Source organism: Mycothermus thermophilus (assembly GCF_041956435.1).
Source record: "Mycothermus thermophilus strain CBS 625.91 unplaced genomic scaffold VTJ04scaffold_3, whole genome shotgun sequence".
Lineage (NCBI taxonomy): Eukaryota > Fungi > Ascomycota > Sordariomycetes > Sordariales > Chaetomiaceae > Mycothermus > Mycothermus thermophilus.
Window position 1 is genome coordinate 2,537,360 of NW_027191429.1, and position 25,768 is coordinate 2,563,127.

Genomic DNA, 25,768 nt, shown 5'->3' on the forward strand with positions numbered 1-25,768 from the left:
TTGAGAGAGCTAGCCAGCTAAGAGAAACCGTTCCAAACGAAGGAAAGAAAGTGTTTCATATACACGACTGAGTGGTCAGGGAGGTCAGCCCCGGCATCAGTGAACATGGTCCCGAGAGGTGAGGGTCAATAGAGCGAGCTTGATGCCTCAGGCCTCAGAACTGGATCCTGCCGCCTCAATTCCTGTCACACCATGCTCATAAAGCGCTTAACCAAGGATCCCACTCTGTGACAGTAATTGAGACGTCACACCTGACTTCAAGAGCCCGGACCTGAACAATGGCATATGAAAAACGGAGTGAAGGGAAGCGATTGAATTGTGGAAGAAAAACAACCCGAGGCTCAGACAGCGGAAGCCCCATGATATATACACAGAAGGGTGGCTCCAGGTGGGCCGTCTGAGCGCCAGAAATGGAGAACTGAGGCTGGCTAACTAAGCCAAACTCAAGGGCCGGCGGCCAGCCTTGACACCGTTGGTATACTCGCGGAAATCGCGGTATTCCGGCTTCTTGTGCGGGATGAGTCACGAGGGATTCGGAACTTCATCGCGGGTTGAGACTGGCGGAAGCAAGACGGCCAAGGATGAGGGCGAGGGACGAGACTCTCAGAGAGTCATCTGCGTCAGCGTCAAGTTCGACTGCCAGAGACAGAAGCAGAAGCAGAGAGAGGTAGGGATAAACATTGTGTGTCTAGAACCGGAGGATATACTGCTTCAAGTTCAAACCATGTATGCTTACGCCGCAACACAATCAGGAGAGCACCAAGCGTTGGCAGCCACACATTAATACACAACGGAGACCTTGATACCAAAGGAGATAGGTTCTCAATGATGTGTCTTGATTGCCTGAACTAACTCTGGTGGTATCTCCGTGAATTCCCATACGCCATACCTGTCTCTCAAGTCCTGTTCCCCAACCCTATGTCAATGCCACTGATGTCCATCTCATCAAATGCTAGTAGCTAACGTGTTGCAAAACCTCATTATAACCCTTCTAGTGATATTCATGAACAGCAGAGTGGATCTCAGGTCAATCAATGATACCAGGTGGTTAATCCCCAGAAACGTCCTCGAGAGAAGTCAAATCCCATGAGAGCACCATGTTAGTACTCGTGAAGATGGCGGGAAGAGCCCTTCAGTCGAGTGATGCCTGATCAAGCAAATGAAGCAAAATGGGCAAAACAAGAGCCCCGAAAGTCCCAAAAGGGAGGTCACCATCAGAGCACACCATGATGCCCAGTGTGACGGGGGGATCTCTCCAAACAAGTCGATCAATGTTGTAGAAGTGCAAGTAGAAGCCGGTGACAAAGTCTTTGACCAAACCCGAGTCCCGTGACGAACCATGTTTAGATTCGAAGGGTGCCGCTTGCCACAGAGGTCCTTTTAGACTCATGTAGACTCTCAGGTCAATCACGACCCCTGCCCATGACGGACCACTTGCTACGCCCTCTAGTAGTGGGCGTTGGGTCCGTGAAGCGAATCGCAAGTAGAACATTTCAGTTCCTCCGGATCATAATTGTCCTTGGACTCAGACCACTTCTTGTAAATCGGCTCGCCCGTGAGACGGTCGAATTCGGCCCACTCCCTGGTTTCGTCGCCGGGATCAACATTCTGAGTCTTTAGGACCCGCTTCCACACGGTACGCCTCTTCTTCCACTTGGACTCCGGATGGCCTTCTTCCTGAGGGGCGGGCGGCATTCGGAAGTGAAGATGTCCATGACGGCGGGGGCGGACAGGTGGTTTTCCTTTGGACGCCAGGTATTCGTCGACGAGAACCTTCCACGAGCGAACGACCGTGGGTCGCCAGACCGCATCCCAGTTAGCCACCCATTGCATGCTACGCATCACATTTCCGGTGAAGACGTAGGTCGAGTCTGACTCCATCAGAAGACCGTCATCCTTGACCATGCCCTTGAGCTCGCTGGTCATTTCGGAGCCCCACTCGTCGGCAGGAATGCCCGTGAGCTGCAGTTCGTCAAGCGTGCAGCCGAGGTCGTGACTGGCCAGGTTGTGGAGTTCGGAACCGTTTCCGGGGGTGAGGTAGCTGTCTGGGAAGTTGACAAAGTCCATGCGCATCGACTTCAGACCAGGGAGCAGACGGGGACGCGGCAGATTCTTAGGATGGTTCGGGTCGTAAGGCGGGAGAAGGGCGCGAAGGAAATCCACCACTTGGTACCAAGCGTAGCTGCGATAGCCACTGCGGGCGAGAGTATTCTCCTTCGGGCGCTGGGCCGGCTTGATCTTCATGGTGCGAATGTAGGCGTTGACGTGGGAGGCAAAGGGGGCCTCATGCCGGCGGTGCTCATCGTCGTAATACCTTGCGATGATCCTCAGGTTGATGTGCTTGATGTGCTTGCGATGCTCGATGCTGAGGTTCGCGAAGTTGAGCAAGGCGTAGGGGTTGGTGAATGTGAAGGTGTTGTTGCACCACAGGTGGCGAGTGCCCTCAACATGAAACGCCTTGCACGTAGCGAGGAAGCCGATGGCGATCTCGTTACCGCGAGCCTTTTCGGTCAGGGATAGGGTGTCCCTGTCCAACTTGCAAAGGGGATCGATGATGGGGAACTTTGATGTCATGGCGTACTTCAAGATCTGAAGTTGGATCTCGACGGGGAGGGTCGGGAGATGGTGCTTCTTTTTCTCCTGTGCCAGAACGATGAAGGATTTGCGGGAGTTGCGGGTATGCTTGGTGGCTGAGGTGCCAGGAGGCTCACCCCAGATCAGCTTTTTCGGGTTGTTGGGGTCCTTGATCAGCCTGTCATCCCAGGGGATGCCCTTCTCCCTCAGGAGTCCCTTGAGGCGTAAGTTCTCCTCGAGGAGCAGGCGGTTCAGGGCTCGGGTTGGCTCATCATACCAGGCCTTCGCCTGGTCTTCCTGGTCCCGGGTCTCCGCGGGCAGGACATGCTGGTAGGAAAGGGTTAGCAGGTTTTCAGTTTCCAGACGCCACAGTCAGGCCTTCTTACATCATCGGGGTCCCTGTCCGCTTTGGTGAGTGTGGTGTCTTGGATTAGCAAGGATTGGAGTCGACGACATACCATTCCATTGTGGTCGAGGTTGACCAACGTGGTCAGATCAATGGGTCAGTAAGTAAAGGACAATTTCTCCAAAGGAGAAAAATGCGATGAAAAGTGAGGTTCAACTTCAGACGACGGAATGCCGGTCAATTGCCGAAAGACAGACGCTGAAAGCTTCGAAGCAACCGGCTCTGGATGTCGAGAGACCGAAGTTGCGTGGTTGGGTGTTTTTCGCCAAAAGATTGGAAGAAGTCTACGTTCGGAAACACCGAGCAGACCCAGAAAGTCGTTATCCCTCTTTAGAAGAGGAGAAAAACGGAGCAGGAGGCCCGCCCTGAAGTGAATCTCGGCAGAGACGAGGGGCGAGTGTGACGAGAAGATGACGTCCCCGGGTCCAGATGTTCAAATGGAAAACACGTCCGTCGCAAGAACCACAGGAGGCTTTGGTAACCCAGTGACTCTTGAGGGAAGAGAGGAGAAAGGAGAACGAGAGAGATGAGCAGAAGAAGTGAAGAGGGAGAAGAGAACCTTGTTCGATCACAGAACTCACGGAACCCTCCGGAACCCTGATTTTCACAGGCGTCGCGGAAGAAAAGAGGAATGGAGAGACGGGATTGGATGAGAGGATGGGAGATGGAGACGAGAGGAACAAGAGATGAGAGAGACAGGAGATGAGCCCTCCTCCAGTCCTCGTCGACGAGAGAAGTCGCCGGGTGTCCAGGCAGACAACGTGAGTCCAATACAAACGAGGGGCAAAGCATGGACCATGAGCGATGTTGTTATTGAGAGAGGGAAGGAGCAGCTGTGGTAGGCAGGTAAGATTGTTAGGCACATGAACACGACATCTTGATGTGTTGATATTCAGGGGGAAGGAGTAACCTGGAAGCAGACATTCAACTGAACTTCCCTGGATAAGCATGGAATAGTCCACAAGTCAATCAAGCAGAGTTCCCTCTCCTCAACAACATGCAAGATAGTCATCTTGTTTGTTCAATAGACGTACCGTCAGCCTTGATTCAGTCTATGAGAACTCATGATGCTTGTCAAAATAAGGCAGACATCACGCAGCTATACCTGTGGAGACTATAAAGCACTGAGAATCAGGGATTCTGCGTGACGGAAAAGTGCCTAGACACACCTAAGTCCTGCTCAAGAGGAACCGTAAACATTCCATGTTCACGTAGGCTGACCAAAGACTTGCCCAGGGGGCCTCCAGGTATCAACTGCATGACGGGACGAGACGACGGTTGGAACGTCTGGAATATGCATCTACCCGGTGACTGAGCAAACAACACGTTTGGGATTCAAAATTCACACTAGTGTTCGCAAAGGAGCCGATATATCATGCCACAGAATGCAGAGGTGAAAATCGCCAAGGTGAGATTAGCAAGTAGATCAAGGTGATTTTTGATCCTCCTACCATACAGGCTCATCGAAATAGAGACGACATGTGGGGACGAGCTATCAACCCCTGATTCAGAGTAGAGGTAGAGCTAAGTCCGGCTAAGCCTCTCCTTGGAACTTGATACCTGATGTGCTGACATAGGGGTACAGTCTCTGATAAAGAAAATGCAGCACGTGATGCGGTCAACTAGGTACCTTGTTGTGTGCTATCTCTTATGGTTTGAATAGGAGAATGGCTACCAGGTCTCTGCCATGGTCTAGGCTCGAGAAACTGTGACGTCAGACCCTGAGATCTGGACACCCTCCATCGCCCCCATGAGCCAACCATCGTCTACGGCTGGTAAATCGCGGCTTAATTCACCATGGAATGATACCTTGTTTGCAAGAAGGAGATTCAATGACGGCATGGGTTCAATTGTTAGATCATGTATATAGGTCATTACCAGGCAACCCCGTCTGACAACAGCCCAGAGCCCACCACCAACCAGTCTTGATACCAACACAAACAACGAAAACACCTTCAACACATCTTTCACTCCAACAACAAACTTCCAACCACTTCTAAATCAGGTCCTTCCTGCCAACCACCAAAATGTCCGCCACCGAAATCACCACCCCCGCCCTTGACCCCTACAAACAAGCCAACCTCGACACCGAGGCCACCCTGGAACAAAAAGTCCAGGACCTCGTCCAGTTCATGAAGCACTGCAAATTCGCCATGATGACAACGCGCGACGCGGCCAGTGGCAACCTGGTGTCGCGCTGCATGGCCCTCGCGGCCCAGGAGACGGGCGGCATCGACCTGCTCTTCCACACCAACACGACCAGCGGCAAAACCGACGACCTGGCAAGCGACTCGCACACCAACATTGCCTTCCTCAACAGCACGGGCGAGTGGGCGTCGGTCAGCGGCAAGGCCAGCGTCGTGAAGGACCGCGAGCTGGTCAAGAAGCACTACAGCGAGCACCTCAAGGCGTGGCTGGGCGATTTGGGGGATGGCGTGCACAACGGCGGCCCGGACGATCCCAGGCTGGGCATCATTCGCGTCAAGATGGTCACGGCGCATTATTCGTTTTCCAAGAAGGGGGTGATTGGACATATGGCTGAGGTGGCGCAGGGGGTGATTACGGGCAAGGTGGCCACGCCGAACAAGTTGCGGGAGATTAGCGAGGCGGAGGTGCAGCAGTGGAGGTCGACGCACTGAGGATCATATGGAGAGAGGGGAGAGAAGTGGATGGAGGATGGAGACGATAGATTGACCCCGAGCTGGACAGGACTTAAACGATTTCGTTGTGTGTTGTATGTACCTAATGCTTGCCAGAATAATCTGCCTTCCATATCCTGTCCCAATTCTCCTTGTTGATAGCAAACTCGCGGACAAACTCGTGTTCGAGCTCATGCGTCCTGCTCCCGAGGAGCACCAAGCTATGAAGAGGAGGGCCCAGCAGATCATCGGCGTCGCAGAGCTCCTTCAGCGTGCCGGCGACGAACTTCTCCGTCTTGCCGCCCACGCGGGCTGCGCCGATAGCCAAGCTGTCCGGGCCATACGCGCCCTGTTTCTTCTCCTCCTCAACCTCCAGCATCTGGTGCGCACAGGTTCCGACAGTCATGAAACGCGGCGGCTCATAAATCTTTCTGCCGCGGGCCAGGTTCTCCAGGCTGGGCTCCTTGACCTTGATGTCCAGCAGGACCAGGGTGTGCAGGCCGATGTCGCGGTTCTCCTTGATGCGGTCGTAGAAGCTCGCCGGGCGCCAGTTCTCGGTGAAGAAGACCATGCTGACCGTCTGGCCGAAGTTGTAGAGCTGCAGGCCCGCGGCGCCGATGCCCGACATGATGGAGGCATTGGGCACGGTGCGAACGGGGATGCCGAGCTCGCGGGCGCGCAGGACTAGGTCGGTGTGAGTGGTGGCGCCGAACGGGTCGCCGACCACCAGGAAGGCCACGTCGACCTTGTCGGCGTCACGCAGGATCTCGTCGCTGTTGGACTCGACCATCTCGCGGTCTGCGACGACTATGGAGCGGCCATAGTAGGCTTCCTACTGTGCATTAGCGTTAGCCGAGTGGGAGAGAGGCCGGGAGGGAGGAGGAAGGAGAGGGCATGGGCGCATACCAGCACGGACTGGTCTACGAGAAGGATGCTGGTATAGGCCTCGAGGTACACGCGCGATGCTTTGCGCACGATCTCAAGGCCCTTGACGGTGATGTCGGTCTCGTCGGAGAGACCAAGGCCTACCAGGTACAACATGGCGATTGAGTTTTAAGGGGGACTGTGGTGGTGATCTAGGGGACGGGAGCAGAGCAGTCTGCTACAACCAGAAGATCAAGTACCCCGCCAAACAATTGAAGTGCAAGTGCCCCGCCAAAATTTCGATCCCAGCAACAAGCGAACAGGGGTCTGGGCTTATCGATAACGTGTCGTCCCGTCATCAGAAAGGCAGCTCAAGCACAGCCAAAGTCAACAGTCAAATCCAGACACCATCAACTCTCCAAACCCCGGGCATCCTCCGCCATCCATTCACGACCCCCCTCTCAACCAAAATGTCCAACTCCAAATCTGCCTACGGCCAAGCGGCCAGCGACACCGACTTCCGCAAAAAATACGACCTGGACGAATATGCCGCCAAAGCCAAAGAACGCGAGGCCAAGGAGCGCGAGGAGCGCAAGGCGCGCTACGAGGCCAAGCTGGCCGGCAAGAAATACTACAAGCCCATGGACGGCACCGAAAAGCTCACCACGGCGCGCTCCACGACGCACGACTTTAGCAAGCTCGTCGGCACCACCAGCCTGGTCCCCGCGGGCGCGGGCGTCGGCCGCAAAGGCAAAGGCGCCGGCTTCTACTGCGAGGCGTGCGACCTCACCTTCAAAGACAACCACCAATGGGTGGAGCACACCAACAGCATGCAGCACCAGCGGGCGATCGGCGCGTCCGGCGAGGTGAAGCGGGCGACGGCGGAGGAGGTGCACGCGCGCATCGAGGCGCTGTGGGAAAAGGTGCAGCAGCAGAAGAAGGAGCAGGTGGTGTCGTTGAAGGAGAGGTTGGAGGTGAGGAAGGAGGAGGAGGCGAGGGAGAGGGAGGAGAAGAGGAGGAAGAGGAAGGAGGCGGAGGAGAGGAGACGGTTGGAGAAGGAAGCGGAGAAGAAGATGAAGATGGATTATGGTGAAGATGTGCGGATCGAGGGGGAGCATGATGAGGATGACATGATGGCCGCGTTGGGGTTTACGGGGTTTGGGGGAACGGGGAAGAAGTGAGGACGGATTATTATTGTTTGTGGCATGGTCGTTGCTGGCATCATCAGGTCAAGGACTCATTCGGCGAGGGGATACACATACCATGGGATGGCGTTTTGGCGTTGGATGGAGGGTTGTATGCGTCATCGGTGTCAGGGAAGACAAGATGGGGGCACATATCACACATGTTGACCAGGTTGAAAAAGGCTGTTTCAGACAATAGGAAACCTAATGCTAATTACCTACCCGAGGAAATATCACAGACACCATCACAAACAACATCACAACCTGCATCGATTCACGGCTTCCCCAGAAAGGCAACAAACATCTCATCGGCCCCACCGCCGTTCCGACGCCGACCCGACGGCGCTGACCGCCGTCCCCAGGGTTCAGGTTCTCGTTCGGCCCGTCCTCAGGCTCCCAGGGTTCGGGCTCCCCGCGCCAGCCAGTGGAGCCCAGTCTGGCGCCCCGCTTTGGCCACTCGCTCAGTCATCGGCCACCTCAAGAGCAGAGCGTTGCGCTGGGCTTCATCCTTTCTTTCCACTCCCCTCAGCCGTTGCAGCCTTGTCGGTTATCCCGATTCCAGCCGCCCTTCAACCAAAAAGCCTTCTTCTTCCAGCACTTTCCCAACCAAACTTTCAAGGTCGACAACCTCAGCCGACCCGGCGATATTTAAATCCTACCTAACCTGACCTACCCTACATCACCCGGGACCGGGACATAACAACCCAACCGATCCGATCGATCACTCTGCGTCCCGCTACTCGTCCCGCCCTTTCTACCGGCAGTTGCCCCTCTTCTTTCCCATCTCCCATCGTCGATCCATCTCCGACTTTCCACCAACCACACCCTCTCGAGGCAAACAACCAACATGGCCAGCACGTCGACAAGCTCGCTGGCCGCCGCGTCGCTGCTGCGCCGGCAGCTTAAGGAGATGCAGGCCGCCAAGGACCTGCCGGGCATCTCGTGCGGCCTGGTCAACGACAACAACATTTTCGAGTGGGAGGTGATGCTCATGATTAGCGATGACTGCAAGTACTACGGCGGTAAGCAACCAACCAACTCCCAACATTCCCATCTCCTCAACCTACTTCATCGACCATACCTAATACCTAACGTGTTTCTTCTTTCATTCAAACAGGAGGCAACTTCCGCGCCCACCTCACCTTCCCCCCAACCTACCCGCTGATGCCGCCCAAGATGGTGTTCCAATCCCCCATCCCCTTCCACCCCAACATCTACCCCAACGGCGAGCTGTGCATCAGCATCCTGCACCCGCCCGAGGAGGACAAGTTCGGCTACGAGCAGGCCAGCGAGCGGTGGTCGCCCGTCCAGACCCCGGAGACCATCCTGCTCAGCGTCATCAGCCTGTTTGAGGACCCCAACGACGAGTCCCCCGCCAACGTCGAGGCCGCCCGCATGCTGCGCGAGGAGCGCGAGGGCAAGCACCGCGACTTCCGGAAGCGCTGTCGCCGCTGCGTGAGGGAGAGCTTGGGCGAGGATTAAAGGAAAGAAAGAAAAGAAAGACAGACAGACAGACAGACAGAAACGGTTGTCATGGTGGTGATATGTTGGTGATAGTGAGCGGTTGCGGTTGGCGTTTTTTTTTCTTTTGCGTTGGTTCTCATCAGAAAGTTTGCATCATCCGGAGGAAAACAGTTAGTTCACTACTGAGTCAAGGAGCGGATTTGAATGAAGCAGAGGAGGCAAATGGGGACGAGAAGAAGAGAAACATGGAGGGACGGAAGAAACACTTTGCTGGGAATGGAGTTTAACGGCGGCGGGGAGGCGGGGTTGGCTGGTTGGGGCCCTTGGTTGCGTTATGGCGTCTGCGTCTGGAATTAGGAAACCGAGATGCGGTCCAAACAAACCGCATCAGCATACAGGTAGTCATATGGGAAGGTGGCAAATCTGAACATGATCCAAACTAGCCGAGCTCGCATAGGTCAAGTAGTTGGGAGGTAGGAGGTCAACGATGGAATGTTGGACACAGACCTACATTCACGCTACATACAACTACTGCCCTAACACCCACTACCGCATTTGTTTTCCTTTTCTTGCTTGTCCCCGGCCAGAGTCCAGGAGATACAACTACCTACTTTTTCTTCTACCCAACAACACCCAACACCCTCCCCACCTTCCCATCCCACTCCGCATCCCAGCGTCTTCCCCCCTCCCTAATCGCCCCGTTCTTCAGCCTCCGCAACTCCTCCCTGCCCTCCTCGGTGCAAAACAGCTTCCTCAAAATTACCGTCAGCTCCTGCGCCCTTTCGAACCCCCGTCCGTTCTCCCCTTCTTTCACCAGCTCCCCGAAGCTCTCGTAACCCGCGTACGCCGCCACGGGCAAGCCCGCGCCGAACATGTCGACGACCTTCATGGGCAGGTCGACGCCGGAGCTGCTGCGGTGGAGGCACACGCCGAGGTCGGCGCAGGCGAGGAGGGCCGCGTAGTCGGCGAAGGGGAGGAAGGCGGTGGTGACGCGGACGAGGTCCGGAGGTAGGTCGCCGGAGGCTGCTAGAGCTGAAATCCGGGAGAGGTAGTAGGATTGTTGCGGGCCGCGGCCGGTGATGATGGCTAGTATGGGTGTTGCCGTGGGAGTGGTGGTGGCGTACTGGACCAGCGCATCGAGGAGGAGCGAGAAGTCCTCGTCGGGCGTCCACGAGGTGCTGCTCACCACCAGCCGGACCGAGCCTTGCACGATCCGGGGGATGAGCTCGGCGTGTTCGGCGGGGAGGACGCGGCGCAGGGCAGCCACGCGGGCCGAGCGGGTGGTGATGGGCTGGAAGATGGCCGCCGGCCGGTCGTGGAGGACGAGGATTTTTTGGGTGGATGGGATGGAGTAGGGCGCGCGGCGCAGCTGGCGGGCCATGGCGTGCGTGACGGTCAGGTGCATGTCGGCATGTCGGCCGAGACGGGCCTCGTAGAATTTGGAAACCTTGACAAGGGGGTGGGAGGCACCGCGGACGGAGGAGAGGATGGTCCAGCCGTAGTTGTGCCAGTCGATGATGAGCTTGGTGTTGCGCAGGCGGGAGATGAGGATGCCGATGGCGAGGGTGGGGATGGATGGGGGGTTTTGGACGAGGAGGTAGGTCGCTGGCGGGAGATGGTAGGCGAGGAGGCGGAGGAGGTGGAAGAGCTGGATGAAGACCTTGACGGGAGCAAAGAGGAGGAAGGGGATGGATGGTGGTTTGCGAGGAGGTGTGGGGATGGGGGTGAGAGTGATGTTAGGGTTGTTGAGGACGGAGGGGTGAGGGGAGGTTTCTATGAGAGTGTTAGTAACATGCCTACTTCTTGAGGATATTCAGGTGTTTACTTGCCAGCATATCCGATCAAGTTCACTTTGACTCCATGCTTTGCAAAGCTCAGGGCATGGTATGTCATGCGAGGGCTCCGGCCAATATCGCCGAGGACGACGATGTGAGCTGAGACCTGGGCTTTGGCCCTACCAGCGCGAGCCCCGTCATATTTGGTAGGGCGATATAAGAAGAAGAGAAGAAGGAGTATGAGACCGAGTAAGACAGAAAGAATGAAGAAAAGTGACACAAGGAGTATTATCATGTTGCCGAGTTTGTTGGTCAGATCAAGGAATGGCTACCCCGTCACTTGAACTTTTGGAAGTTGACACAGCATATTGTGCCCGAATTTCAGCCTTGCAGCCCAGTGATGGATGCACTGGTCAGCCTTGTGTCCACCTCTTGTTGGAAGCTGTCGTCGGAAGTGGAAAGTTGGTGATGTGTCCGCTGATGAGTCGGTGATGTCGGTCCTGTCTTGGCGTTATGTGTTCCTCTTTCCTGCCGCTGCAAGTCGATAGATAAGGCGTCGATCTCGGCGGGCATCTGCCGAACCCCGCCAATCAGCGCGCTGAAACAGTCGACCAAAAGGGAAACTCAAGAGCCTGAAGACTGCGGACAGGGGGCTGACAGGGACCTGACAGGGGATGCTGCGGAGAGGAAGACACCGTCCAAACAACGTGGAACGTGGTCTGGGTCTGAGTCTGGGTCTTTGGCGGCGGAGGGAGCGGGAACATCTGCGACCAGCAACATCAAGTCCTCCATATTCTCCTCGACATCCGACACTTTACATCAAACAAAATACACAGTGCTGTTTGTGTGTGACTTTGACAGATATTTAAGTTTTGCATATTTCACATAGGTAAGGACTCGTCAGTAAACACGGCCTTCGATTCATTCCTCGCTGACGGCCTGGCGCATCCCCCATAGTCACGTCCATCGACGTTGTCCATATCCTGTCGCAACACCTCGATGCTCTTCAGCAGGTAACCCTCGGAGCGTCGCTGCTCCACGTCTTTCCCGACCTCGATACAACTCCCATCCGCCACCAACATGGCGTCCTCCTACGTCCTCCCCGTGTCGTCGGTTCCGAACCACCACGCCCATGACCACGGCCCAGATGGCCTATGTTCGCATAGCCATACATCATCTCGAGTCAACCACAGTCCAAGCAGGAGTCGCAAAGAGCCGATATCCGGCCATTTTCGCTCTCACAACCGGAGCTATACCGCCGACATTTTTACGAGCAGTACCGAAAGCAGCGGTCAAGACTCCGGGTTCCGCAGGCACAGGGTCCCACCGCCATTAGAAAACAACTCGCAATGGAAGATCGAGTCAACGCCCGGCGGGCGGGCTCTGATTTCCCCGTCGGCCGCGAGCTTTGACGCCGCCAGCACTTATCAGCCGCTGACGGCCTCGCGGTCACGGGCGAACTCGCACTCGCACGGACATGACCACCACCACCACCACAATCACCATCATCACCATGGCCACTCGTTTGGGAGGTCACGGTTTACCGAGTTTTTGCTCAAGTTTACGCCGCGCTGGCCGCTCCTGCACGCCGTGGTGTCAGAGAAGGACTCGCGGAGGATATTTTACTTCATGAGGTACGTTGTGCACCATGAAAGAGACGGATCGCCGGCTGTTGCTAACATGCGCATCTCGCCGGCAGCCTAAATCTAGCATTCATGACCGTCCAAGCCTTCTACGGCTACGTGACCGACTCCCTCGGGCTCCTCAGCGACAGCGTGCACATGTTCTTCGATTGCGTGGCGCTTGCCGTCGGGCTGTTTGCCGCAGTGGCCAGCAAGTGGCCTCCCAGCGAGCGGTTTCCCTACGGTTTCGGCAAGATTGAGACGCTGAGCGGATTCGGCAACGGCGTGTTTCTGATTCTCATCAGCATCGAGATCATGACGGAGGCGGTGGAGCGCATCTACGAGGGCCGCGAAACCAAGCGGCTGGGGGAGCTGTTTGTGGTGAGCACGCTCGGGCTGGTGGTCAACCTGGTAGGCATGGCGGCTTTTGGGCACCACCACCACGGCCACGACCACGGGCATGGGCATGGACATGGACATGGCCACAGTCACGGTCATAGCCACGGCCATTCGCATAGCTGCGACGGTCATTCCCACTCGCACGACGAAAAACACTCCCACTCTCATGGCCACCACCACTCCCACGAGGACAACGAAAACATGCACGGCATCTACCTCCACGTCCTCGCTGACACCCTCGGCAGCGCGGCCGTCATCCTCTCCACCATCCTCACCCACCTCAAGCCCTGGGCCGGGTGGGATCCCCTCGCCTCCTTCCTCATCGCCGTGCTCATCCTCCTCTCGGCACTGCCTCTCGTCAAGTCCTCGGCCCGCCGTCTGCTGCTGACGGTGCCGCCCGAGGTGGAGTACAACCTGCGCGACACGCTGTCGGGGATCACGGCCCTGCGGGGTGTAGCGGGGTACGCGGCGCCGAGGTTTTGGCTGGACGACCGCGAGGGCGGCGGCGAGGACGACTGTGGGAAGACCAAGTTGGTGGGCGTGATGCACGTGGTTGCCGCCCGCGGGGCGGACGCGGATGATGTCAGGGAGAGGGTGGATAGGTATTTGAGGGAGCAGGGGATCGTGGCGACGCTGCAGATCGAGAGGGAGGGGGAGACGGGGTGTTGGTGCGGCGCGGGGATGCCGAGGAGTAGTCCGTTGGGACAGGGGCATAGGGTTGCGCAGAGTGTGAGTATATTTTGAGAGGGAGAGGGGTTGGATGTGAGAAGTTTGGACCTGGATTTGTTGGATTCATGGGGGTTTGACGAGGATAGATGGATATGGAGGTGTGGGATGTCGTTGTGTGTTTGGTTTTGTTTCTCAGTGTTGTCAATGTTGTTGAGATAATAGTTGGCGGTCTTGGTGAGCCTGGATGTGAGCGGATGATGTACTTGTATATATGTAGGTACCTAGAGACAATGGCATACCCGTGATGGTACAACCTGGGCATTTGGGATGTTGGGAGTATCTTGCTCTTTTAAGGTATTACTGTGGGTGTGTGTATCTCTCTCGGGTCCCTAATCAAGCGCCGACATCGCCAACCGCCAACTTCTCCTTTGTATGTACACGTTCTCGGCGCATTTGTCAACACCACCAACAGCGGCACCAGACAAGTCGTAATCAATGTTCCCATGCACAGCCACTCCATATTCCATCGGTCAGTTCAAGCACTTTATGGCTTGTCCTCCATCTGTGTCCTCTGCCCTGCCTAGTGGTTGCTTGGTTGTTCAGGGGTACAGGGTTAGGGTTACACACAGAGCCCAAAATGACGCATTCACATGCCTCGAACCCATTCAAACTCTCCAGGACTTGGCATTTACACCTTAATTTTTTCCCTGTCCTCACCACAACCAGTGAACACAATGTTGCATGGATTTCGTCATGCATCCCCGTCAGGAGTGCAGTCACAAGGTTCCTGGCTGATGATACCTGACAGAGGGCCAATTGCCTTGCTTACACTGTGTGCAGAAATGGGGTACTATTACCGGATGCGTGCACACCATTTTACAGATAGTCAAAGCATGGATATACTTTTGTAGGTAAGTTTGATCCGTCCGTCCGGGCGGTGCATCCATCCATGGATGCCGTCAGAGGTGGTGGGTGGCACAGTTTGATGATGACCACTTGTTGGAGTGTCCTCCAACCCCGCCGCCACCTCATCCCGTCCCCCATCCCCCACACTCTTTGACCCCGGCTAAGAAGGGGATTCCCGTGGCCTGCCGCCGTGGCGGGGTCTTTCGTTCCCTTTTGCCGAGGTTGGCCACTGCCCCGCGACCCCGGAGCGCGGCTTCGGCGCACCTGACGTCCGTGGCGCCTGCGCAGGGCCGATGCTTGCAGAAATGATGTGCGCAACATGCCGCGTGCGGCCGAGGATTAAACAAGAGAACAAGAGGACTCTAAATGCCGGATGAACCCTCAAAACCCCCTACATCCCTGATCTTGTTCTCCTTTGGTCTTCGTTTCTTTTCTAATCCAGGTGCTTCGTCTTTGGACTTGTCGGCCAATTCCTTTTCAGCTACTACTACTACTACTCGTACACATTACACCAGTGCTGCACCAGACAAGAAACAGCCAAAGACGTCGTCATCCACAGACGAGGACACAACCACCACCTCAACCGCCACTTCAACCAACCTCCCTCCCCCTAAACCCACCTTCCACACTCCCACCATGTCCTCCACGTCCACCTCTCCCGGCGCCCCCTCCGTCGTCGCCGACAAGCTCCAGTCCGTGGCCGACAAGCTGCCACACTCCAAAGAGGAGCTCAAGGCCGAGCTCAAGGCCGACGCCAAAGCCGCCGCCTCGACCGGCCTCGCCCAGCTGCGCTCCTTTGTCGCCGGCGGCTTCGGCGGCGTCTGCTCCGTCATTGTCGGCCACCCCTTCGACCTGGTCAAGGTGCGCCTGCAGACCGCCGACAAGGGCGTCTACAGCGGCGCCATCGACGTGGTGAAGAAGTCTGTCGCTAAAGATGGGCTGCGGAGGGGCTTGTACGCCGGTGTTTCCGCGCCGTTGTATGGAGTGACGCCCATGTGTACGTCTAGACCCTTTTCCCCATTCCCCCCCCTCTATTAATCACCACCGAGCAACTCACTAACTCCACCTCCAGTCGCCGTCTCCTTCTGGGGCTACGACCTCGGCAAATCCATCGTGCGCGCCACCAGCACTGTCTCCCCCGACGGGAGCCTGTCCATCGCGCAAATCTCCGCCGCCGGTTTCTTCTCCGCCATCCCCATGACCGCCATCACCGCCCCCTTCGAGCGCGTCAAGGTCATCCTCCAAGTCCAGGGCCAAAAGAAACTCGCCCCGGGCGAAAAGCCCAAATACTCCGGCGCCGCCGACGTCGTCCGGCAGCTCTACAAAGAAGGCGGCATCCGCTCCGTCTTCCGCGGCTCCGCCGCCACCCTGGCGCGCGACGGCCCGGGAAGCGCCGCCTACTTTGCTGCGTACGAGTACCTTAAGCGTGAACTGACTCCCAAGGACCCGGCCACGGGTAAGCCGGAGGGTAAGCTCAGCCTGACTGCCGTGACGGCTGCCGGTGCGGGGGCGGGTATTGCCATGTGGATCCCTGTTTTCCCGATTGATACCGTCAAGTCGCGGTTGCAGACGGCTGAGGGGAACGTGTCGATTGCGGGTGTGGTCAGGGGGTTGTACGCCCAGGGCGGCATCAAGGCTTTCTTCCCCGGGTTCGGGCCGGCGCTGGCGCGTGCCGTGCCGGCGAATGCGGCGACGTTTTTGGGTGTGGAGTTGGCGCATCAGGCTATGAATAAGGTGTTTAGCTGAGGGATTCATGGGGGTGGTGAGGTGGTGTTTGGCTGGAGTTGTGAGGTGTGTTGAGCATCGCGTGCCGTCTGTGTTTTTCGGTCTGCCTGGTTGATGAGGATTTGGGCCATGTACGTTTTGTGGTTGTTTTGTTTTTTGGTCTCGCGCTGGTTTGTTGATTCCCCTGGCTCGGGTTGTGTTCTAGACGGCTGCGTCGAGCGTCGGTTCATCATCATCTCTGCCTGTATAGAGCGGGAGGAGTTTGGATTTTATACTGGGAGGCATCACACTGTACATACTACCTCGTGGGTAGTCGGCATTAGAATTGAAGGATTGATCCAGTTGTACTTTCTCTTGGTTGACATGTTTGGTTTGTTCATGCCTAATTATATTCCCTTGCCACAACCAACTCATGATTAGGATGCTAAGATATCATAGCACTTGCCCGCGCCTCTGATCAGACTCCAGGAGCCAGTCTGGAGGGGCATGAACGATTCCTAGCCTCTATCCCCGATAGACTAAGGACTTCCTGGAACATCCCAACCATCTATTGTAAAGTATTGTATATAACCATCTCCCTCTCTATCTATTACTTCCCATCCATGGATCAAAGTGTCATCAACTTAAAAACTTCCCCCCACACCCCGCACACAACCCGCTCCCTAGCAACCGCACCACCTCCTCCCTCTTTTCCTTCGTCAACCCACTTCCATTTCCATTACCCTCCTTTCCGGCGGACGAGGAACCTGCTGCCGCCGCCCGCTCAATCCTCCCCAACAACTCCCCCGCCCGTAACGTTCTCCTCCCGCACGCGCCGCACCTCCTCGTCGCCCCCGGCGTCTGCACCGCCAACCCCGACATGGCACACGTGCTAAAGTAGTGTCCGTTCTTGCAGCCGAGGAGTAGCGGACCGCGCGACCGCTGGTCTAGAGGCAGGGAGCACAGGTCGCAGGTTTGGGCTTCAAAAGCGGTGTGGTGGGAGAGGAGGGATTGCAGGGTTAGGGACGCCGCTGCGGCGGCGGAAGATGAAGAAGAAGAGGAGGAGGAGTTCGTGGCGGTGGGAAATGGAGCGGGGAAGTGAACCCCGGGCACCTCAGGCGCGCCGCCGTAGAGGTGCTCAAAGAGTTTGGCTTCGGTGGTGAGGCGGGTGTAGTACGGGTTGGCGAGCGTTTGGATGTCGGAGGGCGTCCGGGTGGTGGAGATGGTGGAGATGTATGTTTGCTCCAAGAATTGCGGATCGATGGGGACGGTGTTGTTGTTGGAGGATGACCAGGACATCAGGTCTGCAGCAATCTCTTTCAACCGCCGCAACCGCCGGCGCGGACGGTAGCTGAAGAGCACGCTCGACTTGACCGTGTGCCACCCGCCGCGTTCGGGGTGTTGGGTGCTGTGGCTGCTGACGAGGGCCGCGGACACCCCGCCGCCGGGAGACAGGGCGAGCCCGTGGATGCGGAAGCGGTGCGGATGGATCTGCGGCATCTCGTACAGCGTGGCTTCGCCGCCGAGGGCGCGAGGTCCGTCTGAGGAATTGTCGTCGTCTCCCTCGTCGGCTATGGCGACGTCAAGCCCGCCGTCGTCGTCCATGTCGAGGTCGCCATCTCCAGACCCATTCTCGTCATCGTCGTCCTCATCCCCGCCGTCGTCATCTTCATCGTCATCATCGTCGTCCGAGTCCGACATGGTCCCCTCGGAGCCGCTGTCGTCGTAGGCTCGCGTGAGATGCATATCGGCGGGCAGTTGGACGTCAAGTTTGTGCGTCATGGTGCGCGCCCATTGCGGGCGCGGGTCTGCTTCCGCATCGTCCGGCAGGGGCGGCACGTTGGTTTCGTACCAGTCCGGGGTGGTAGATGTGGCGGTAACGCGGACGAGTGTGTAGAGGGGTGTAGTGCCCGGACTGGACAGGTCCGGAGGGTGCATGATGAGGTCTGGGAAACCGGGAGTCAGTCCGACAGGATCCAGGTCGATTAAGTTGTTTTCCGGTCACTTCTTACCGCAGATGGTGTTCTGAGACCCCTCGTCACCATCGTCCCGGTAGACCGTCCTGCAGTCCCAGACGCTGTGTAGTTCTGGTTGGTATGTCGGTCCGCCGCGAAGAGCAACCTCAAACTGCTTCAGGCTGAACCCAGTGGAAATCAGCCCTCGGCAAGATGCGACGTCGCCATGTGTCCATACCTAGGTTTGTCAGTATGGCAACAACTAGTGGCGGTTCGTGTTGACTTCCACATACCGCGTCCTCAAACTCCACAAACGAGTCGGTGGAGAGATGCAGACATAGGCCGTAGGTATCGTGGTCTTCAACCTCAAGATCTGGAGGCTTTCCCTTGACCCATGGCTTCCGGATGGTGACTTTCCTGAAGCCGACGTAATGATGGCCCGTGAAAGACAGAACGCAGGTGCGACAGTCTTCACTCTCCAGCCACGGGCTCCACCTCAAACCAAACGAGGTGCCATAAGGAGTCCAATCTGGGTCAAGAGGCTGGAAGACATCAATCAACCTATGTTAGCAGCATGCTCCAAACTCCGTCCAGAGGGATAGGAAGTAAGGAAGTACTCACATTCGACGGCTTGTGCGGCGTCTCAGCCTTGAACCTCGCGACCTCCCTCACCAACCAAACCGCCTCATCTCCCCCCTCCATTTCTCCTCCATCCTCCCTACTTCCCAGCGGATCATGCATGCACTGGACGCTAACCACCGCCACCTCCCCCAAATCATTCACCGTCGCCAGCAGCGCCTGACCCGGACCAATCTCCCGGGCCCAGGCAAACCCCTTCAGACACTCGCTCACCTCGGTCTGCTGGCCCGGCAACACCAGCCTCTCCCCCGCTCCGAACAGTATCACCCACCCACTCAGGTCCCTGACCTGCAACATGCCCTCCTTGGCCCTGGGCACCAAGAACCTCTGATTCCCACCCCTATCCCCCGGCCCAGCGTCGCCGTACACCACCAGCGTCCCCGCCCCGCCCAACACGCCCAGCACGGGGCGGCAATTAACCCCCAATCCCGGCGGCGACCAAGCGATGCAGACAACATGGTTCATGCTGCTTCCGGGGCCGGTGATCGGGCCGTAGCCGGCGCCTTTGGGCTTGAGCCCACGCCCTCGGCGCCCGCCGGGTTCCGGACCGCCACCGCCGTTCTCTTGGCCGTCGTCGTCCTCGGACCCGGACAGGCCGAAGTCGTCGTCATCGTCATCATCAAGAAGCTGTCCCGACGACCGATCCCCGTCCTCATCGTCGCTCAAGAAAAGTTCTTCGTAGTCCTCACCGTCCTCGCCCTCCGCGCTACTCTCGCACGCCGTCCCATCGGCGTGCACCCATCCTTCAAACGGCCACTTCTCCCCCGCCGCGACGAACAGCGGCTTGTTCACCCTTGGATCAACCGGCGGGAAGGAAACAGGTATGTGCCTGCCCCCCTCGGAGTACTGCGCCCGCAGCGGCCGGTGGGAGGAGTAGCCTTTCAACAACCCGCTCTCATCGCCACCGGCCCCAACCCCATCCTGCTCCCCCTCCTCCTCCTCCAAGGACTCATCTTCCTCCGCGGCCGCTTCGGCAAGGATCGGCTCGAGAGGCTGACCGGATTGGAATGCGCTGAGTAAAGCGCGCAGCCGCTCCCGCCGGCGCGAGAGGTCGGGGAATTCGGGCACAAACACGTGCACCGAGTCGTCGGCGGCCACGGCGAGGTCGCCGTCGCAGGAGAATTGGATGGCGCGTTTGATGAGGGGGCGGGAGGGGATGGTGAGTTCGCGGAGGGGGAGGTACTGTTTGGAGTGTTAGATATTTTGTTGTTCTTGGGATTGAGTCGGGAATGAGAGAGAGGACTCACTGTTTGTTTGGGTTGTTTTCGAGCTGTTGTTGGCGGCGGGCCGCTCATGTTGGTGACGGTTGGTTGTGGTCGGTCAAACTTACAGACAGGAATTTGGATGAGAGTTAGATGACTTTATAAGAGTTTGGCAATTGTAGCAAAGGTTGCCGACTGTATCAGAGGTTCGTGATCAAACTCATGGTTGTTCATTTCGGAGTTGGAATGTTCTGAGATTTGACTTGAATGGAAAAGAGAGAATGTCTGAGAGAACAATGAAGTTTCCGATAATCGCATTGAACCCTAACCCTTACGTGTCTTGCATCCAAATCCTCAACCTCAGAACATCATCAGCAAAAAATCTACATGCGTAACCGCAGCATGCGGTTTGGAACAGAAAAATAATAGTATCTATTGGTATCACATCTACCTCGCCTTGCCCTCCAACAATGACCCCAGCCCCCACAGTACCGTACACGCCGCCACGGCCGCAGCACCAAACAGCTTCCTCGTGAACCAGTTCTCATCCGTCAGGGGCTTCGCAAACTCGGCATTCCTCTGTGTTGTATCCGCAGACGGCGTACCTGAGGCCGAGGCTGCCTTCCTCCTCTTGGCTTTCCTCTCCTTCTCCCTCTCCGCCTGGGCTGCCTCCTCCTCATCAGCCTTCTTGTGCAGGGCCGCGATGGTCCGGCTCAGCTCCAACAGCTCCTCCTCGAGCTTGGTGTTATTCCTGGCGCCGTCGACCTCCACGTTCTGGACATTTCCAAAGAAGTCGGTCACCAGGCGCTTGCGGGCGGCCTCGGCGCCGCCGCGAAACAGATCGTAGCGAACGCCGGCGTGGGAGTGGATCTTTTCGTACGAGTAGCTGTCGAACAGGTCGCCGAGTGTCTTTTTGCTGCTCGTGTCGCGCACCTCGGTTTCGAGGAATTCCAGGTTATAGTAGGTGTAGCGGTCGATGACGGCGACGCCGATGTCGTTGTCGGCGTGGTGCGAGTAGGAGGACTGGTCGAGCTCGGAGGAGCCGGTGGCGACGATGTTGGGCGAGTAGAGCTTACTGTACATGGTGTTGGCCTGGCAGGTGTCGATCATGAAGAGGATTTCGTGGTACCTGGTGTGGGTTAGCGGTGGAAGGGCAAGATGGAGATAGGCGATGCGGCCTTGCTCACCTCTTCTTCTCCCACATCTGCTCAAAGGCGTCGGCCAGGTCAAAGGCGCCTATCTCCTCGGCGTCCTGGAACTTGAGGAACTCGTTGCCGCCATGGCCCGTCATGTAGACCAGGATGTTGCTCCGCTCGTCGGTCAACAGCCGTTTGCTGCGGGGCATCTCATCGCCGACACGATCGGTCAGCAGGCGGATAAAGTTCTCGACCGTCACCTCGTATCCGCGGTAGTCGACCTCGATGTTGTCGCCGTACAGATCGACGGCGCGGTCGGCGTTGGAGTAGACGGTGCCGGGGAAGGCGTTGCGGGGGTTGCAGGCCATGTCGTCGGGCAGCATGAGGATGATCTGGGAGTCGGGGATGCCCAGGCGCTTGACGGTGCGGTAGATGGACAGGACATTGGCGAGGTGACGGTAGTTGAACCAGAAGCGCGAGGTGCAGACCAGCACGGCCCAGTTGCTGGTGTGTTCTGCGGCGGCGAGGGAGGCGGCCAGAAGGGCCGGGAGGGCCAGGAGGCCGGTGAACTTCATGGCGTGGTGGGTGGTAGGAGAAGTTCACATGTGGGGTGTGTAGCGAGGGTGTTGATGGGCGTCACGCTTGGACGCGGCCATCCGGGAGTGAAGGAGTGAAGTTGAAGTTGGCATGTCCAGGGCGGTTCCAGTCCAATTGCTGGCGGAGCATCAGAGGCGATGCAGCCGCGCCAGGGGTTCCGGCCAAGAGGTTACCCTTGGGTCAAGGCCCAATCTCCGGGTTGGGGTTGGGGTTGGGGTTAGCCAGAACAAATGCATCTCCAATCGATCGGCCTGTCGATGTCATGGTGTATGTCAGAGGAATTGGCTGGTAGAGGTATCCGTATCTTTCAGCCTCTCGGCTGTACCTGGTTTGTTCCTGTAGATGTACATACGAGTAGAAATAGTACGGAGTACACCGGCTCATTCCTTTTCCAAGAAATCCCTGTAAGTGTTTGTTCTTGTTGATTGATGACAAGGAACCGTGCCGTCCGCGTCATGTTGCCGTCATCTGAACCGATGTAGGCTGCAAACTCGTCTGATGGAATCCAATTTTTTTGTGTTTGACAGCGCCTTCTATCCAGGTTTCCAGGCTGACAGCAACCTGGAAAGTCAATCCATGTCAAAATCTGACTGGCCAACTCGGTCAGTGACTCAGACATGTTTGTTATTCAAGACAAAAAAAAATCGCAACCTTGGAACTTGGTTGTACAATCCATCCACAAACTTACTGAGTACAGCCGGACAAAAACTCATCCCATTTTCCTTCTCCACGTGCAAAGTGACAGTGGGGAAGGAGGCGCTCGGGGAGCAAATTTAGGCCCACAACGGGGCCAATGCCAAGCTGCAGCCCCCCTGTTGCATCATCAACTGCCTGGCTGCGGCGCTGCATCAGCTGCCAATTCCCCGCGTTCCTCCCCCGCGCTGCCGCAAATCACCTTGTGCAGAGCAGCCCTGTGACATCCTCCCAGCAGTGGAGTGAAGCTGATTTTTGGGCGCTACTTACACTAAGTCCAACATCCACAACCTCCCTGGACCACACTCCTGGGCCCGGCCTCTTCATCTCTTCATCTCATCATCACCACCGCCTCCTCGTTTCTTTGTTTTTGTACGAGGCCCCCAGCGGAGTGATTTCATTTCAGGGCCCCAGCGTTGGATACTTCCTTAGTTTAGCTCCTCGGGTCCGCTTTAAGTTGCTTGTGTCTTTCTTCTCTTTCAGGTTGCTCTGCCCCCCCTTTCACCAACGTTCTGTCACCGTCAGACAACCTCGACCAAGCCACATCTCCGAAAACACAGCTCCCAATTCAGGACATTTCTCCTTCTCTATCCGATTACCCGTCATACACTCCGAACATCAACCATGGGTCTGCCTCCCGCATTCCTGTTCGTCGTCAGGTACGTCGTCCTCTGCCCCGCACCCCATTGTCCTGTCACATGCATTCATGGGATGATGCCTCGCTGCTCTGCGAGAGGTCCTCCAACACCACCAGTTCGTCGGTGACGTGCTTGCTGACCCATCCAAGGCACGGCTTCCGCCTAGATGTCGCCGACAAGCAATGGCACCTTTCCTCTCCAACTCCCTACGACCCGCCCCTGACCTACGGGGGCTGGCAACAAGCACAGAACGTAGGCGTCAGGATAGCTTCCATCCTGCGGGACCAGATCCGCAAAGATGAGCTCGCTGCATCTTCAGACCCAACCTCGACTCCTCGAAAGCGCAAGAGGTACCGCGTCGTCATCCACAGCTCCCCCTTCCTCCGCTGCATCCAAACCTCCATCGCCATCAGCGCCGGCCTTGCCCGCGACTCGACCATATTCGTGCCCTCCACCACCTCTACACAGACCCCGCAGACTCCTCCGAACGGTCAGCCGCAGACCACACCTGCCGCCAATGGTCAACCCGTCAAGATCCACAAGTCAGTCTTGCGCCTAGACGCCTTCCTCGGGGAATGGCTGTCCCCGAGCTACTTTGAGCTCATCACGCCACCTCCCGAATCCGTCATGATGCTGGCCAGCGCCACAGCCGACCTCCTTCGTCGCGAAGACTACAGCCACTATCCCGACATTCCCTCAAACAACCAAACCGTTCATCAAGGCCATCTCTGGCGTCCTACCTCTCGAGAGAACTCTACCGCATCCCCTCCGAGGCCAGAGACCCCGTCCTCCAACTCGGCCCAGTCAGCACCCACGGGCTACGTTGCTCCCGTGCCCCACTATGCCATCAGCACCAACAATACCATTCCGCCGGGCTTTGTCTCGCACGCCCGGGACGCCTGCGTCGCTGTCGACTACCAGTGGCATTCGAACCGGAGCGGCCTGAACTGGGGCGACGGCGGAACCTTCCCCGAGGAGTGGACATCCATGCACAAGCGGTTCCGCACCGGCGTGCAGGCGCTGGTCGACTGGTACTCTACCGCCGAGACGCCCACCCTGCCCGTCACAAAGACGGTCCGACCCGAACCCGACGCCGACGAGGGCGATGTCGAGACCGAAGCCGTCGTCATTCTCGTCTCACACGGCGCCGGATGCAACGCGCTCATCGGGGCCATCACCCACCAGCCCGTGCTTACCGATGTCGGCATGGCTTCCCTGACCATGGCCGAGCGCAAGCCGGACCTCGAAACCCTCCGCCGCGAATGGCCTGCTGATTACAAGCCCAAAGTCCACGAACTCTACGATCTCAAGATCTTCGCCAATACAGACCACCTGCGCTCCCCTCCCAGCACCCCTACCCCTGGACGCTCGCCTGCCAGCCTGTCTGGCACCCTGAACGGCATTCGCGGCCGGCACTCGTCCTTCTCGACATCCGTCAACACTTTCACATGGAATGACGGCTACGGGCCGCGGGGCTCGGCCGCCAACTCGGGCTTGAGCAGTCTCCGACCTCCCAATGAGCCACGCATCCCGCGGCTTTCGTTCAGCCACAACACCTCTGGCGGAATCACCATCGGCAGCGGGGTGACGTCGTTTACGTCGTCGCGGCCCTCGGGCTTGGGGCGTTCTATGCTCGGAGGGAGCATTGGGCTCTGGGCGCCCGCGTCGACGAGGCTGGAACCGGATGATGACGAGGACGATTTCAAAGATTTTCCCTTTGCGGGGAAATCGTCGACGTCAGCAGCAACCACTACCACAACTTCGACTTTGACTGGCACAACGGTTGGGGGACTGAAAGGTTCATCGACGGTCAGTGCGCTTGAAAAGGGGGTGGAGAAGTTGGATGTGACAGCCGACGGTAGTAATGGCATGTCAAAGAACGATACATCGACTACCGCAGCTGGAACGATGTCGACATCGAATGGCGTTGGCTTGGGCGTCAGCGGGCTCTGGAGCCAGCCGCCCCGCCCGTCCGAGAATGATGCTGATCGACCTGAGAGGGACACGAGCGCGAGCAAGAGGCGGTGGACTGTCACTGAGCGTGGCGGTTTGTAGATCGCCAAAAAGAAAAGTTCTGGGGTGGATGATGGTTGGTGTTTCGGGGGGGATGATGCATTTGGTGATTAGCTGAAAAAGAACCCCTGGTGCTGGTGGGTGGATGGTGTTCCAACACACACAACAGTACAATACGGGGTGTTTGTTTTGTTTTGTACAAGCGAGCCGCCACTCAGCAATGTCTGTCTGTTTCATGCTCCTTGTTGGGACGGGTTGCGATTGTTTTGTTTGTGATACCACTTGGTTGGACTGGGTATGGAGGTTTTTTTTTCGGCATAAGTTGGTTTGGTTGGGCTAGGAGCGATAGGTACATAGGAATCAATTGCTGTAATACCTAGCGATGGTGGGTTGAGGGCTTTGTGTTTGTGTTTTGTTGAAGCGTCCCTTGGGCATGATGCCCTGATTGATGTTGTGACCATTGAAGTGTTGTGATCTGGTCATGTCCTTGCTCTCCTTCTCCTGGGAGGAGACTTTTGGCGTGAAAACTGTACGAGGTAGATGCCTGCCTAAGGTAGGTAAATATGCAAGTTGGCTCGACAACTCCGAGGATGTTGGGTGTCAGACGAGATGGGTTCTGATCTTCTGCTTTCCTCAGCCATCATCAGCCAGTCAACTCTCTTAGCCACAATGATGGAACGGTCGTCATA

General features: G+C 57.2%; 12 protein-coding genes across 12 annotated transcripts; 7 read left to right on the forward strand and 5 right to left on the reverse strand.

Moving 5' to 3' along the window:
• Positions 1-1,446: 1,446 nt before the first annotated feature.
• VTJ04DRAFT_5042 (uncharacterized protein) lies at positions 1,447-3,040 on the reverse strand (the record flags this gene model as incomplete). The annotated part of the gene is made up of 3 exons (XM_069363115.1): positions 1,447-2,901; positions 2,961-2,973; positions 3,033-3,040. 3 exons carry the CDS (start codon positions 3,038-3,040, stop codon positions 1,447-1,449), a joined length of 1,476 nt encoding a protein of 491 aa, XP_069219993.1.
• Positions 3,041-5,007: 1,967 nt separating this feature from the next.
• Positions 5,008-5,619, forward strand: VTJ04DRAFT_5043 (uncharacterized protein; the record flags this gene model as incomplete). The annotated part of the gene is made up of 1 exon (XM_069363116.1): positions 5,008-5,619. One exon carries the CDS (start codon positions 5,008-5,010, stop codon positions 5,617-5,619), a length of 612 nt encoding a protein of 203 aa, XP_069219994.1.
• Positions 5,620-5,722: 103 nt separating this feature from the next.
• VTJ04DRAFT_5044 (uncharacterized protein) lies at positions 5,723-6,660 on the reverse strand (the record flags this gene model as incomplete). Its single annotated transcript, XM_069363117.1, has 2 exons — positions 5,723-6,451; positions 6,526-6,660. 2 exons carry the CDS (start codon positions 6,658-6,660, stop codon positions 5,723-5,725), a joined length of 864 nt encoding a protein of 287 aa, XP_069219995.1.
• A 293-nt stretch (positions 6,661-6,953) lies between these two features.
• VTJ04DRAFT_5045 (uncharacterized protein) lies at positions 6,954-7,664 on the forward strand (the record flags this gene model as incomplete). Its single annotated transcript, XM_069363118.1, has 1 exon — positions 6,954-7,664. The coding sequence occupies one exon, from the start codon at positions 6,954-6,956 to the stop codon at positions 7,662-7,664; it is 711 nt and encodes a 236-aa protein (XP_069219996.1).
• An 850-nt stretch (positions 7,665-8,514) lies between these two features.
• On the forward strand, positions 8,515-9,149 carry VTJ04DRAFT_5046 (uncharacterized protein; the record flags this gene model as incomplete). The annotated part of the gene is made up of 2 exons (XM_069363119.1): positions 8,515-8,689; positions 8,785-9,149. 2 exons carry the CDS (start codon positions 8,515-8,517, stop codon positions 9,147-9,149), a joined length of 540 nt encoding a protein of 179 aa, XP_069219997.1.
• A 62-nt stretch (positions 9,150-9,211) lies between these two features.
• VTJ04DRAFT_5047 (uncharacterized protein) lies at positions 9,212-9,418 on the forward strand (the record flags this gene model as incomplete). Its single annotated transcript, XM_069363120.1, has 1 exon — positions 9,212-9,418. The coding sequence occupies one exon, from the start codon at positions 9,212-9,214 to the stop codon at positions 9,416-9,418; it is 207 nt and encodes a 68-aa protein (XP_069219998.1).
• A 332-nt stretch (positions 9,419-9,750) lies between these two features.
• VTJ04DRAFT_5048 (uncharacterized protein) lies at positions 9,751-11,201 on the reverse strand (the record flags this gene model as incomplete). The annotated part of the gene is made up of 2 exons (XM_069363121.1): positions 9,751-10,904; positions 10,961-11,201. The coding sequence occupies 2 exons, from the start codon at positions 11,199-11,201 to the stop codon at positions 9,751-9,753; spliced, it is 1,395 nt and encodes a 464-aa protein (XP_069219999.1).
• Positions 11,202-11,986: 785 nt separating this feature from the next.
• Positions 11,987-13,671, forward strand: VTJ04DRAFT_5049 (uncharacterized protein; the record flags this gene model as incomplete). Its single annotated transcript, XM_069363122.1, has 2 exons — positions 11,987-12,540; positions 12,606-13,671. 2 exons carry the CDS (start codon positions 11,987-11,989, stop codon positions 13,669-13,671), a joined length of 1,620 nt encoding a protein of 539 aa, XP_069220000.1.
• A 1,467-nt stretch (positions 13,672-15,138) lies between these two features.
• On the forward strand, positions 15,139-16,248 carry VTJ04DRAFT_5050 (uncharacterized protein; the record flags this gene model as incomplete). The annotated part of the gene is made up of 2 exons (XM_069363124.1): positions 15,139-15,499; positions 15,575-16,248. The coding sequence occupies 2 exons, from the start codon at positions 15,139-15,141 to the stop codon at positions 16,246-16,248; spliced, it is 1,035 nt and encodes a 344-aa protein (XP_069220001.1).
• A 597-nt stretch (positions 16,249-16,845) lies between these two features.
• On the reverse strand, positions 16,846-20,095 carry VTJ04DRAFT_5051 (uncharacterized protein; the record flags this gene model as incomplete). The annotated part of the gene is made up of 5 exons (XM_069363125.1): positions 16,846-18,152; positions 18,219-18,399; positions 18,455-18,703; positions 18,783-19,982; positions 20,048-20,095. 5 exons carry the CDS (start codon positions 20,093-20,095, stop codon positions 16,846-16,848), a joined length of 2,985 nt encoding a protein of 994 aa, XP_069220002.1.
• A 354-nt stretch (positions 20,096-20,449) lies between these two features.
• VTJ04DRAFT_5052 (uncharacterized protein) lies at positions 20,450-21,713 on the reverse strand (the record flags this gene model as incomplete). Its single annotated transcript, XM_069363126.1, has 2 exons — positions 20,450-21,131; positions 21,190-21,713. 2 exons carry the CDS (start codon positions 21,711-21,713, stop codon positions 20,450-20,452), a joined length of 1,206 nt encoding a protein of 401 aa, XP_069220003.1.
• A 1,339-nt stretch (positions 21,714-23,052) lies between these two features.
• Positions 23,053-25,121, forward strand: VTJ04DRAFT_5053 (uncharacterized protein; the record flags this gene model as incomplete). The annotated part of the gene is made up of 2 exons (XM_069363127.1): positions 23,053-23,087; positions 23,216-25,121. The coding sequence occupies 2 exons, from the start codon at positions 23,053-23,055 to the stop codon at positions 25,119-25,121; spliced, it is 1,941 nt and encodes a 646-aa protein (XP_069220004.1).
• Between the last annotated feature and the right edge of the window lie 647 nt (positions 25,122-25,768).